This window comes from Cheilinus undulatus, linkage group 3, assembly GCF_018320785.1.
Source record: "Cheilinus undulatus linkage group 3, ASM1832078v1, whole genome shotgun sequence".
NCBI classification, from domain to species: Eukaryota; Metazoa; Chordata; class Actinopteri; order Labriformes; family Labridae; genus Cheilinus; species Cheilinus undulatus.
In genome coordinates this window covers 3,946,440-3,960,374 of record NC_054867.1, presented here as the reverse complement: position 1 = coordinate 3,960,374, position 13,935 = coordinate 3,946,440, and the positions used below count along the sequence as shown (strand labels likewise).

The 13,935-nt window shown below is 38.6% G+C and overlaps 1 protein-coding gene across 4 annotated transcripts in view; it reads right to left on the bottom strand.

Moving 5' to 3' along the window:
• Positions 1-13,935, bottom strand: part of plxnb1b (plexin b1b) — a 211,665-nt gene that overhangs the window by 42,196 nt on the left and 155,534 nt on the right. For all 4 annotated transcript variants that reach the window (XR_005991453.1, XM_041779107.1, XM_041779095.1 and 1 more), the window contains 3 exons: positions 9,700-9,828; positions 9,285-9,385; positions 3,850-3,982 (listed from right to left, as the gene is read on the bottom strand). Coding sequence is in view for 3 of the 4 variants with exons in the window: in XM_041779107.1 (XP_041635041.1) it covers positions 3,850-3,982; positions 9,285-9,385; positions 9,700-9,828 (363 nt within the window). In the remaining variant the exon portion in view is untranslated. The remainder of the gene's footprint in view (positions 1-3,849; positions 3,983-9,284; positions 9,386-9,699; positions 9,829-13,935) is intronic.

The following is a 13,935-nucleotide window of genomic DNA, read 5'->3' as shown; positions in this document are numbered from 1 at the left end:
AAACTTTGCTTATAAGTCATGGATGTGGCATCATACAGGCTACAGAGGAGACAGTTAGTCCAGCTTGTTCCCATTGCTCAGCTTGAAAGTGAGAATCCATGATGGAATAGGGGTGCAGCAGTGCATGTAGTATGCGTACCTGCACATCGGCAAAGGCTCCATTGATGCTGAACCATAGAAAAGCACATGCTGCCAAGAAGACAGTGCATTCTTAGTGAAGACTGATTATTTCAGCAAGACAATGCCAACAACCAGGGTGCTAAACTGGCCTGTCTTCAGTCCTAACTTGTCAAACACTGAAAATATTTTATAGAAAAGATAAATAATCTTTATTATCCCACAGAATGAGAAATCTGTCTTCTGTTCTACCTGCCTTATTTGCTGCTATTACGTAGATTTACAGACCCATTATAGATTTGGCACAGTACAAAGCAAAAGATAAGACAAAGGAAACTCTACCTCAAGAAAGAATAGTAGAGGCCTGGACAGATCAAGACCTGATCATCATCAGCTGATTTTCATTAAAAATACATTACTGTAGATCTGAATTATTGATTCTAGTCACAAATCACCTATGTTTAATACTCTGGTGTTTGCATCTGAGAGAAGCACTATGTGTGCAGTATAGTCTAATTATTAATGGCTAATTGAACTGCCAGTCATTAAGTACTGAGTGCATCAGCATCGACATCCAATTAAACAGAAATAGAGAAAAAACTCTGTCAGCTTGTCTGCTGCTGCTGTGCGTCAGCAGCCAAACTTTGCAACTTTGCAAAGTCCTATTAGTTAAGAATATAAATCAAATGTTGAAATTGGTGTTTAAAACCAGCAGGAGTGAAGCTAAATAGCTAACTAAACAAGTTAACGCAACATTACATTATGATGTGTTTCAGGTTGAACTTGTAAATGACTTTAAAGCAAGGTTAAAACAATTTTAGAATGTGTTTAAATGTAGTGTAATGAAAAAGGAAACTGAGGTTTTAGCAAGAAATTTGAATAATACATAACATGATATAATAGAAAAAGGCTAACATGTGAGCGAGAGACTACGACGTGTTGCTATGGCTACACAGATGCCAAGCGAGGTACCGACACGTATTTGAGTGTATATAATCACATATATAAATCGTTAAATTACTACGTTTTGTGCCACCTTATGCCTTGGGTTCACAAGTTGGTCCGCTTTGCTTTCACACCTCAAATGAACCGCACCAGGGTTTGTTTGGAAATGAACCGAGATCTTGTTTTAAACCGGACCAGAGTCCACTTGTTTTGTCTGCACCAGAGAAAACCGACCAGAGTATATTTAAAGTGAACCAAACAGCTCTGGTGTGAATGCACCCCAAGTGTTCTTAAAAGAAAGTGATGCATCAGGGTGATAAACATGACCCTGTCCTTACATTTTTGAAAAGGTGTTCCTGACATTTAATTCAAAATTGCCATCAGTTCTCTTCCAAATATAACAATATTTCACAGTTTTAACATCTGATTTGCTGTCACTGCATTATTTTCAGTTAAGTATGAGGTGTTAAAGTTTTGCTCTAATCCAGATTTGTCTTATATTTATTTGCCACAGCATCCTGATTAGGGTTGTACAATCAAAGTTCATATTGCTCATCTCCTCTGTAGTAAAGAGAAGCAGTATAGCAATAGCTAAAGAGTACAGAGTCAAGTTAAGGATAAAGGTATAAAATAAAAAATAGAAATGAATATTGAAAATATTGCACTTAACAGCAGCAGGACAATAAAATAAACCTAGATGCAATCAATGCATGCAATATTTGAAGGCTTAAAAGTAAAATGCATTCTTAAGCTCCTGCTGTTTATACAAAGGGGACCAACAACATCCTTCAGCAGACCGTTGGGGTATGAAAAACATTTTTAAAAGGGCCAGAATAAGTCTCTGTATGCAGCAGGCAGAGTCAGCAGAGAGGAATCTAGACTTGTGTTCGAGGACAGTGAAGGACGACGTGACAGCAGGCGATTAAACCGAACACATAAATCTGACCTGCTCACTTGTAAATGTCAATGTGGAAAAATTAAATTTGAGGGGTGAATTATATCCCCCTGCTGCAGGGACATGAATTGCACTCAGACCAGAGTTGTTGGGGTATTATTTGGTCTTTGTTATTGTTTGTTGGCTCCACCTGTCCTCTTCATTCAGGTGGCGTTTCTGCACACAGTATAACACATCAGCTGTCAGTCAGACAGTTCGACCTCTACGGGGATGTCTGAAGATTTTCTGTCAGTTTGTTTACATGCTGTCCTCTGGGCTGTCTGGTCAGCAGGGACAGTTATCACCACCCGCCATGATAAAGAGAAATAAGGTATATTTCATTCTCTAGTTATTCTTATTTCTGTTTTTTCTATTTCATGCTCAACAGAGCCACTAAGTGAAAGATTTTCACTTTTTTGTACCTGTATAATCAGGGTGACAAACATCTTGAGTATTAAGTCTTGAATTATGACCATGGTGTAATTATCGCCTCTCTAAATGAATTGCTGTAAAAAGTGTATGCTGTAGCATGTTTGTTACACTTAAATGTTTCAGATCATCAATAGATTGTAGCATTAGACAAAGATAACCTGAGTAAATACAAAATGCAGTTTTAAACTGATGATTCCATTTATCATCCAAATCTACTTGGCCTTATGTGAAAGAGTAATAGCCCCTCCTGTGTTAAATCACGAATTAATTGTGATGAACCCTGTTTTTTGGAAAGCAAAGTTCAATTTCATTGGCTAACCCAGGCCTGGTTGGATGGATGATGCTCCATCTAAAGAAATTCGGATTAGAAACAAAGTCATCGACATCTATGAGTCTGGAAAGGATTACCATGGCATTTCTAAGGCTTTGGAACTCCAGCAAACCACAGTGAGAGCCATTATCTACAAATGGAAAAAAACCTGGAACAGTGGTGAACCTTCCCAGGCGTGGCCAACCTGCCAAATTGACCCGAAAAGCGCAATGACGGCTCATCCAGGGGGGTCACAAAAGAACCCAGAACAACCAAAGACCTGCAGGCCTCACTTGACCCAGTTCATGATTCAATAACAAGAAAGAGACTGGGCAAAAATGGCAACCATGGGAGAGTTCCAAGTCCAAAACCACTGCTGACCAAAAAGAACACAATGGTTCATCTTACATGTGCCAAAAACCTCTTGATAATGGCCTTAAACAGGCCATTCAGAAAACCCTCCAGTGGGGCTGAATAAAAAACAATTCCGCTTAGAGGAGTGGGACAAAATTCCTCCTCAGCGATGTCAAAGACCCATTATCAGTTATTGCAAATGCTTGCTTGCAGCTGTAGCCACCAAGGGTAGAACAAACAGTTATTAGGTTCAGGGGACTTTTACTTTTTTCATATAGGGCCAGGTAGGTTTGGGTGGCTTTTTTCCCTTGATAAATGAAATCATAATTAAAAAACTGCATTTTACATTTACTTGGGTTGTCTTTGTGAGATATTAAAATTAGTTTGATGATCTGAAACATTTAAGAGTGAAAAATATGAATGAAAATGAGAAATCAGGAAGGGGCAAGTACAGTACTGGCATGTATTTTTAGACGCTATTTGGATTGCCATGGTAACTAAACGCCAATGTATCAGCGCAAGGAGGCATGTTTCAGGATTTCCCTGCATACGATAAACAAGCAGTATAGTGGCACTGAGTCATTTTGAGTATTGTTTTGTGGCTGTACTGACATGTGGAAGTCCTCCAGGATCTTTACAGTAGACATACTGTACCCTTGTTAATCTTTTGTAATGTGTATACAGACAGGAGGCCGTTCATGTAGTTTTGTTTGTTTCTTTGGTTGCTTAACTCTATGTAAGATCTCAGCAGACTCACCGTCCTGCTCTCCTCTCTGCTGATGTTGGAGGGGTTCAGGTCCTGGATGGTCAGACACTGCTGCTCCATGTCGAAGCTCCACAACCACTGACCTGGCTGGTTTCCTCGGGAACACTCCGACTGCAACACACACCTGCAGGGAAAATAAACACATGGTCCATCATATGCCCAATCTTCAGAGCTCATGGCTCTACAATTAGTCTAATATTAAGACAAAAAATATCCTGTTTCACTAAATACAACCTGCATCAAGAGTAAAAAAGTTGCACTGAAAGCAGTGTTTCCTCATCAGGTTTCTTCAGTTATGAAAATAATTATCTATGACACTTTAATAGATTTTGCTTGATGCATTGGGAGTTATTTCAACTCATAACTATCAATTCAGTCCTTTTTTTGCTTGTAATATTTAAAATTAGACATTTTTAGAACCTTTCAGATGAGTTTGGCTTAGTTTAAGTGTAATGAGATATTTTACAATAAATTAAACAAGCTCACCTAATAAGATTTGAGTTTTTGCAGAACAAAAACCTTTAAACTATAAAGTTTTTAAAGTTTTCTCCAACTACTTCCTGGATTTTATTAAATAAATAGCTGGGTGGTTTGTTTTCCTCTTCATCTAGATTAAAAACTAAAAAAAATCCCAGAGATGAAAACTGTGAAAACATGACTGTTTTGAAGCCAGGGGGAACAGGAAGAAGGACTGAAGAGGAAACCAAAGAAGCCAAGAGAAAAACATCCAGGTGAGGGGGAGTTGGACGGCCAGGTGTGGAGGCAGAACAGAGAGGAGAGAGGAGGAGATGCAGATGGGATGGAGGGATAGATTTCTTTCATCAGACCCCATCAGTGTCCCATCAGAGCACACTCGGTCCATCTTTTTAACATGACTTGGCAAAAACACTGGAGAAACTAACAACAGTGCCAGCTGCTTACACGTCCGCTGACGCTTCATCACACGTCAGAGCTGAACTTGTTTTTCTGCGGATATTCTTTGAACTCAACGCAAAGCTTTCACAGCAACAAGAGGGACTCATTTGTGATGCATTTTGCATTTCAAAGAGCAAAAACAAAATAACCTGCAGTCATGGCGTCTTATGATGTCAAACTTAACACGGGACTATATAAAGTTATTAGTGTTTGACAGAATCCCATTAGAAAAAGAAAATAAAACATTTTTTCTCCTACAAATAAAGCCATTAGTCACTTTATGCCCTCAGGAGTTTTTACACTGAAGCTTGACTTGATCTGGTTTGAACAGTAGCTTATCAGAGAAGCTAATGCTAATGGATGTTAGCAAACAGAGCGACACTGCTGTAAAGTTCACTATGAAACAGATTACAAAATTGGTGAATCTTTGTTTTTCCTTATTAAAGTGTCAAACCATACATTAACATTTAGTATTATCATCACATTTTGTTGTCTGGGTCTACTAAGGGGCAGTTTAACATTAGCAACACAGATAAGCTTCAACTGTATGACTAGATGATCTGATAATTATTATTTAATCATTTTCCTTTTGTTGTATTTGTGATTACTTTCACAAATTCAGAAATTATACTTATCACAACAGTGTTATAAAACATAGTCATATTTAAAGTACGTTGAGAGCTTCTATTAAGTAATACATCTGAATCAGTGATACTCACGCGTATCTCTTGAGCCATAAGTGGCTCTTTTGGGATGATTCGTGGCTCTTTTGTGTCTTAATTTAAAAAACCATTCCCCTGGAAAACCTTAAAAAAAGGGAAACTTTGACCTCAGAAATTAGTCAGCTGCAAGTCATTTTAATCAGTTTGTTTCCGACACTTATACAGTAGGCTTTATTTGTCAAACTTGATTGTCAATCTATATTTTTTTTCTGCATATTTCCATTGGCCTCATTTTCAATTTTTTTGCCCTTATTTTCAAATTTTTGACATTTTTAATCAATTTTTACTGCTTTTAGCCCATTTTCCCACTCCTTTTGTGTCAATTGTCGCACATTTTTGCCACTTTTATCCTGTTGTTGGCAACTTTTTGCCCCTTTTAGCCATTTCTTGTGCCACTTTTCACCCATTTAAGCTGCCTTTTGCCATTAAATACTACTCTTTTCTGAGTTTTGCCACTCTGCTCATATTTCCCACCTTTTTTGCTGATTTTTCCCCATATTATTTTTCCCCATTATTTATCATCATCTTTTGTCCAATTTGCTGCTCTTTGACCATTTTTGCCACCTGTAACTCATTCCCTTTTCAACAATTTTCATGCTTTTTGACCATTTTTTTCCACCTTGAACCTATTTTCATTGCCACTTTGACCCATTTTTGCTACTTTTCATCACTTACATTGTGGCTACTTGCAAAGGTATTTATCAACAATTTGGCTCATTGGTTGAGATGGGTTGAGTAACACTGATCTAAACAACCAGAATATTATAAAAGCACATCAGAGCCACATGAGAAAGTCATTTACCCCCCTTTCTGTTAAAAATATTGCAACAGAAGCTCTCAAGCAGCAAACGAGGTCAGACTTTTAGAGAACGTGTATTCAAGCAAGATGTACACCATCCATCTATCCATATACTGCTTTTTCCATTGGGGTCGTGGCGGGGCTGGAGCCTATCCCAGCTGTCATTGGGCGAGAGGCGGGGTACACCCGGGACTGGTCGCCAGTCAATCGCAGGACTGACATATAGAGACAGAAAACCAGACATGCTCACATTCACACCTACAGCCAATTTCAGAGTGCTCAATTAACCTAATGAGCATGTTTTGGGTGGTGGGAGGAAGCCGGAGTACTCGGAGAGAAACCCACGCATGCACGGGGAGAAAATGCAAACTCCACACAGAAAGGCCCTGACTGGGAAGTGAATCAGGACCTTGCTGTGAGGCAACAGTGCTAACCCCTGCGCCGTTGTGCAGCCCAAATTGAGAATGTCTTGGTAAAAGAAAAACATCCAGTAAGAAATGGATTCCAAAGCAATTTGACACTTGTAAAAATGTTTGTCTCTCATGATTAGCAATGTAAAACACTCTTAAGCAATTGTTTTTAAACTGTACCAAGTCTCAAAATCCCTTTTTTTATGACGCACATGCCAAGTTTTAATTCTACTTATATAGTGATGTGTTCATCTTTTTGTTTAGACTCTACCAAAAACCTCAAAAAATATCGATTCATGCCTTATTCTTATTCATATCATATCTTAATTTGCCATCTTTAATTTCAACAGTTTTATCCCACCTATTGAGTTTTCTCACATCAAATTCATGACAGTGTTGCCTCGGTTCATTTGTTCCTGAATTATCAACACGTTTATAACCTGTTCTGTAATGCATGGTTTACCACAGACATAGTGAGTATGCTCGCTTACCTTGCAGTCTCTATAAAGTATACTAAATGCTCTCTACAAGGATGGTAAAGGTAACAAAAAGTCATCTAAATATGTGTGTTGCTTTATGATGCATTAAGCCTAAAACTGCTGAGGACAATGAAATGGTTCACTCAGAGTTTATTATCATGTAGTCAAATCCTGCTTATAGTTTGAGGGCTAGTGGTGACTGTAAAATAGGCTCATCTTTGGCTGTTAATTTTATAACGACAACATGCAAAAACTTCAGGCTCTTTTTTAGTTTGACTAAATATGGGAGATGGCCTTACATGTCTTTGTTTATTCTTTGCTGGAAGGGCCATTTAAAAATACTGTGAATAAATTAAGAGTATACCCACTTCTGCAGGCACCATCACACAACTGTTTACTTATTTATTTTCTACATAAATTTCATGCATGTAAATGGGTGCTCTTATTGTCTCAATGGCATTATGTGAAAGGAAAGCACTTTGTGTGACATTACTATTGGACAAAAAAATGTAAAAAGGGTCTAAATGATAAAGCGTGTTAAGTGAACTGCATTGATACAGAGCACCTATTTCCATCCATCCCAAGACTTCAGAGTTTACAGTTTAAAAAATACAAGCCTACAAAATATTGCCTAACATGCAATGGCATTAGCATTAGCAATAGCATGCCATTAATTCTAAAGCAGGGGTTCTCAACCTTTTCAGCCCGTGACCCCCAAAATAAAAGTGCCAGAGACTGGGGCCCCCCATTGTACCTGAAGGTGGTTGAACACAGCCATGCACAATCTGGAATAGTCATGTGCAGACAAGGCCGTCCATAAAGGGGAATAAAGGGGAGAGCTTTCTGGTGCCCAGCCAAACTGGAGGCCCATGGAGGTCAGCAAAACCATGGTCCATTGTAAAGTTAAGCTGTCATCTCCATATTTCATATCTAAAATGTTTTTAAAATTGCTACAATGGGTAAATAATGGCAGAGAAAGTGGTGGAAAAGGTGGTGAAATCAGATTTTAAAAGTAGCAGAAATGGTTTAGAAGTGGCAGAAATTAGATGAAAATGGAAAAAAAAGGCAAAAATGGTCATAAATAGTGGAAAAAAGGAGTTAGAATGTGGTTGAAATTGTGTTCATTTGGCAAAAATGGGTTAACTGAGAAAGAAAAGAATATAGGCAGATACTGGCAGAAATTGGTTAAACTAGCAAAAATGGGCATATCAAATGGTAAAATGGGGTTAAATGGGGAAATTGAGAGTAAAAAGTGGTTAAAAGGGGTTAGTGGTAGCAATAATGGGTCAACAGAGGCAATATTAAGCTTAAGCGGCAAGAATTGATTTGGAAGTGGCAAAAACAGGCAGAAAAAAAAGGTTGAAAGAGTTCAAAAAGAACAAAAATAGGTGTAAAATGGTAAAAAACAAAGTGTTAAAATTGGTGGGAAAAATGATGAAAAGGGATAACAATTTTGACAAAATTGGTGAAAAGTTGCCACAGTGTAATTTAGAAAATATTCTTAGTTTTTTTAGGGCAACTAGCAACCCCCCTCTCAGTGTCTCGTGACCCCAAAGGGGGTCCCAACCCCAAGGTTGATAAACACTGTTCTAAAGTATACATGTAATGTTAATCCGCATATTATAATTATAATAAATTTGCTCTTCTATTTGGTTAAATACCTTTAAAACTAGACGGCATGTCATCTGTTTAACATGTAAGTACTGTCAGTATGTGAGTGTTTATACTCTGACTTGAAGACTTGATTCGAAGCATCTCGGTGTCCATGTTCAGTATCACTATGACACAAGAATGGCTTTAAAGTTTTGAGTTTCCTCCTGATAAATTAATTGTCTACACATTTATTAATTTGGAAATCAACTCAAAGGTTAGGGGACAATCTAATCAATTTATCTCATATTTTTAAAGCTTTAAATTTGAAGAGCCCTCTGCTGTGTGATGTCTAAAATCTCCAGTTTTTTGCTCGGATTATAACAAAAGAGATATTAATGTTTAAGTAGATTATTTTAAAAGCTTAATCTGAGGTTCTTGCTGGTTAAATTTCAGCTGCACTTTCTAGGAAGCTAAATTAGGAAAGATTAAGGGCTGTTGTTTTTCTCACCTTCCCTCCAGGACGCACCAGCCGCAGTAGGGGTCGTGTCCCAGCAGGCAGGAGTGGCAGTCTGGATGCTGCTGGCATTCCGCCACCGGCCTCTTCTGCAGCTGGAAGCAGGACAACACAATTATGTTCGGTCGTGCAAACTGTGCACACTAAGCTCAACTAAATCTGATTAAAGAGAATAGGTGGCCCACATACTCCAGAGGAACAATGGAAAATGAAAATATGTTCATTAGAATAATCCTAATGACCGGCTGCGTTACTGGAACAGAGAATTGGGGCAGAAAAAACAAGTGAGTCAAAATTATATCTCTGGCTTTATAACCACAGCACAGAGAGGACGTGTATGGAAAGACAAGCCTGAAATGAGGCGGCCAGAATATAATAGAGGATGCTACATCTGTTTGTGTGCAGCTACCATATTATGAGTCATGATGAAGAGATGTTCCTCTTTCTGGTCCAGGATGAGGTCTGAACTGATGCCTGCGTTCTGCTGGATGGAGATGACAGAGTACTCCTCCACCTCGCCATTTGGCCCCAGGAACACCTGAGGAAATGTAGACAGGAAACAAATGTTGTGGTTATGTAAGGGTTTCAAACACTGTCCTTCTGTTAAGCCCTCATTAAAAACAAAAGCACAAAGCAGACTCATTATTTTGACATTGTTCAGGGATATCCAAGTGGATGATTCATCAAGGCTGTAATAATTTATTTCAGTAGTATTATACAACTGAAAGCCCAGGGCAAAAGCAAGGCAGTAAACTTTAGGTTGTGACTGTTTGGTCAGTCTACTAATGTACAAACTAATAAAAACCTCTGATGGTTAATGGTACTGGAATTCATCAACAACAAGGAAAAGTTTGGCCTGCATCCAACAGAGGGTTATCATCATAACAGATTTTTTAACTTTCATATGATTCTAGTAATCAAATACTACCAACACTACTACGATAAAACAGAACAGACTCAACAGAAGCCGCACACACCCAATATTGGGCAAATTCTTGTTTGTAGTTACCAAAAAATGCAGGAAGACTAATGCAAAGTGTCTTCTGCACAAACACATTGGTAATGTTTCAGTGTCAAAGTTTTGCACACTAAATTGTGCAATTTGGATGGTTCAGAGTGTTTTCAGTTTAAAAATATGACTGAAATAGGCTGAGAGTATTTCCTGATTCTTACATATCATAAGGCTTTTTATTTATTTTTTTTAGCAACATAAGTTTTGTTAAATTGAAACTAAAGACTGAATCATGTGTCTGTGAGAGGCCTGTTTTGGCCTACTTATTCATCTGTTGGATGACTTCAGCATTTCTGGAGTTCCCCTTTAACTCCACGGCACTGCACTGATAAAGTAAATACACTAAGGGCAGTTAAGAAACACCGCACCACAGGATATGATAAGTTTAACAGCATGAAGAGACACATCCAGGTCAGAAGAAAGCAAGCAGACGAAATCCGGAGGCCTGTCTGGCTTCGTGTTGGATGTTCAAAGTCCAGAGCTGCTGTAATGTGGGTTAATTCGGGAGGTCAGCCTGACCAACTGCTCCGTACTGGCCCTTTTGATGTTCTAATGTCATTAGTAAGATATTCAACTGTGAGGGCAACTGTGCTGAAACAAAGACCAGCAATCATCCTAATGGGAAAATCCAGCACAGGGCAACTCCACAATCTGCCCTTCGGTTGGCCAGGATGTCTCTGTCATGCCAGGCTAATCCCATCCTCCAGGTATGTGGAGGATTTAGGGTCAGCTATGCAGTCTGACATGCTTTGATCACACATTTCCTCACAGAATACACTATCCTGGCTTTAATATGCCCATTTACACCAAAGAAATTTACAGAATCTTCCCAAAAGGCAGGGAAAAGTACAGGAAGTATGTTTCTCTCTTATCCTGTTCCATTTTAAAGCATATAAACTGTTCTAAATCATGTCAAATAAGAGAGACTATGCAAGGAGAGGCAGCAAAAGTAGGAGAGAAAAGTCAAACTTGAAGCTGAGTCATAGTCAATGTATGCTCGCTGCACAAAACCCGCCTTTCTTCCAGCATGACGCCCGGAGCTGACCTCGACAAAACAAACATTTAGAGATGGAATCTTTACTGGTCAGCACTGAGTCTTCATGCAACCGTTAATAAGACTGCTGAGGCTCCAGCAATTAGACTGCCCCAACCTAAAAAACACCCACACAGGCTCCTGTGTCTTAAACACCAGCTTTACTACATTCAGCCCTTCTGTTATTCCAAGTAGCTGCAATTAGCTTAGCACTGCCAAGTCACCAAGTTTATCTGTTGAGGAGCTGAGGCCAACAATGCAGGGAGGAAGTCAACATGCTGCAATCAAAACACAATATCAAACTCTATGTTGTTTATATATGTGAAAATATGACACAAAAACAGCAAAGGCATTTATAAAATATACTTAAGATAACAGAGAACTCCAGTCAGTTTTAACAAACTTCAGGCTTTATAATCCATTAAAATAGGGCATTAAAAATCTTTATTTACTGCTGTTTCATCATCTTCTCTATCCATCCATTTTCTACACCACTTATCGCCAATCCCAGCTGTCCATGGGAGAGGAGCGGGGTACATCCTTGATGAGTAGCCAGCCATCGCAGGGCTGATATTCAGAGATGAACAACTAGGTACACTCACAACTGCGGGCAATTTAGAGTCACCAATTAAGCTAATGATCATTCTGAAAAATCACAAGACCAGGATTCGATCCAGGAAGCTTCTTGCTGTGAGACAACAGCACTAAGCCCCTGTTCCAGCATGCAATCTCTGATTCTCTTCTTCTAACTGTTAGGGCTCTCAGCTATTTTTAACCATTGCATCTCATTTAGACTTTTTGTCTTAAAAGGCTTGTAAAACATCAACCCTGTGGTGCACAGTCAAGCTCTAAACATCCTTCTCTTCAGGACAACCTGGGCTTTAAGAATATGTGTTTTGCAGCAATGTCCCTTGAATTTTTAAAAAGTTATGGTGCTATCAAGCAAAAGAAAAAAACGAATCGGAAATTAAAACTCAAACACAGTAAATTAATGACTAAGAGGGATTTTGCATAAACTTGTTCTCCCATCTCTTTCGGATGGAACAGCTTCCAATAGGTTGTCCCATCCTTATTGCAATGTATTCTGGGATACAAACAGATAATATGGCAGCGGGCTAATTAGTGTGGCCAGCTAACTGCAGGAACGATTGACAAATGTATTATAAATGGATAAAGAGATGTCCAATATTGAAGGTACTGGCATGGATTTATCTTTAAAGACCCTGGAGGCTCACGAGAAACCGTTCTGTGAGAGCTATGAAGACATGGAGAACATCATTAGAAAGGGACAACAGAGATCCTCCAGGGATGGAAATAAGTGCCGATGATTTATGGTTTAAAAGTTACCTTGCAATTTACAACGGTAAGCCTGCAATGTGCCACGTGAGCTCTAAGGGTTAATATTGCTTATTAATTTCAAAATTGTCCTTAAAACTTTTCTTTCTATTTAACCTTCTGTTCAGCTATATAGGGTAAGTAACTGATTTATCCTATAACAAATATATGTTTACTGCATGTTTTCTAGTGTCTTAAAAGTGTTTTAAGTTCCAGTAAAGCTCTTTAAATAACTGTCTCTATCTAATATAATGTCTGAGAGGAGGAGTAATGAATCTACATGCCCTGTGAAGCTTCCTGTATGAAATAATCATTACAGATAAGCTGGAAGCCTTGGAGTCAGTGATGTTGTTTTATAGGTTATTGATCACTGTGTATTGTATAATCTGATTTTATAGCATAATCACCTTAGGAAATTGTGTTATTCAAACAAATTAATGAGCTATTAAACCCTTTATAAAACAGCTGACGGAATGGGTTCTGGAAGTCATTGTGTAAAGAGCTTTATACAACCACAGACCTGCTGCCCACACATACGATTAATTCTGGTCTGTTAATCCTCCAGCGTGGAATATTCTAGAGGAAAGCATTTTTCCTGTCTAAACCTGACAACACACTGTGCCAGGCCTTACTATCAAACGTTAGTGTCCGACCAAATTAAAGCTCCAATGGCTCTAGAGAGCTCCAGCGCCTTTTGAGAAGTCTTTCCAGAAGATTAGGCCATCACTTCTTTTTACATATATACATTTATACACATTTGATACAATAAAACTTTCTTTATTGTAATTAGATTTAATCAAAAAGTGCAAATGCTTAAAAAACACAGACCCCTGTCATCAAAAGGTGCTCTAGCAGAAATACGATAAATTGCACAGAAACATTGCTTACAATTTAGACAATTTGGTATCTAAATAAAATATACCCAACACTTGGAACCTTGGATTAATAATTTACTTACCTTGGTATCAAAACAGGTGTCTACACTTCCTGATCACTTTATTAGGTACGCCTTTGCAACTGTTCATCAGAACAAATATCTAATTAGCCAATTACATAGTTGCAGCCGATGCATTTAAGCATTCAGATGTGCTGAAGAGGATGTGCTGAAATTCAAACTGAGCATCAGAATAGGGAGGAAAGGTGCTTTAAGTGATTTTGAAGGTGCCATGGTTGTTGGTGATCTGGCAGGTTTCAGGCTGTCTGAGCCAAATTCTGACCCTACTGTTCAAACGTAGTAGCAGAAATCCAGACCTGGACCAGGAGAG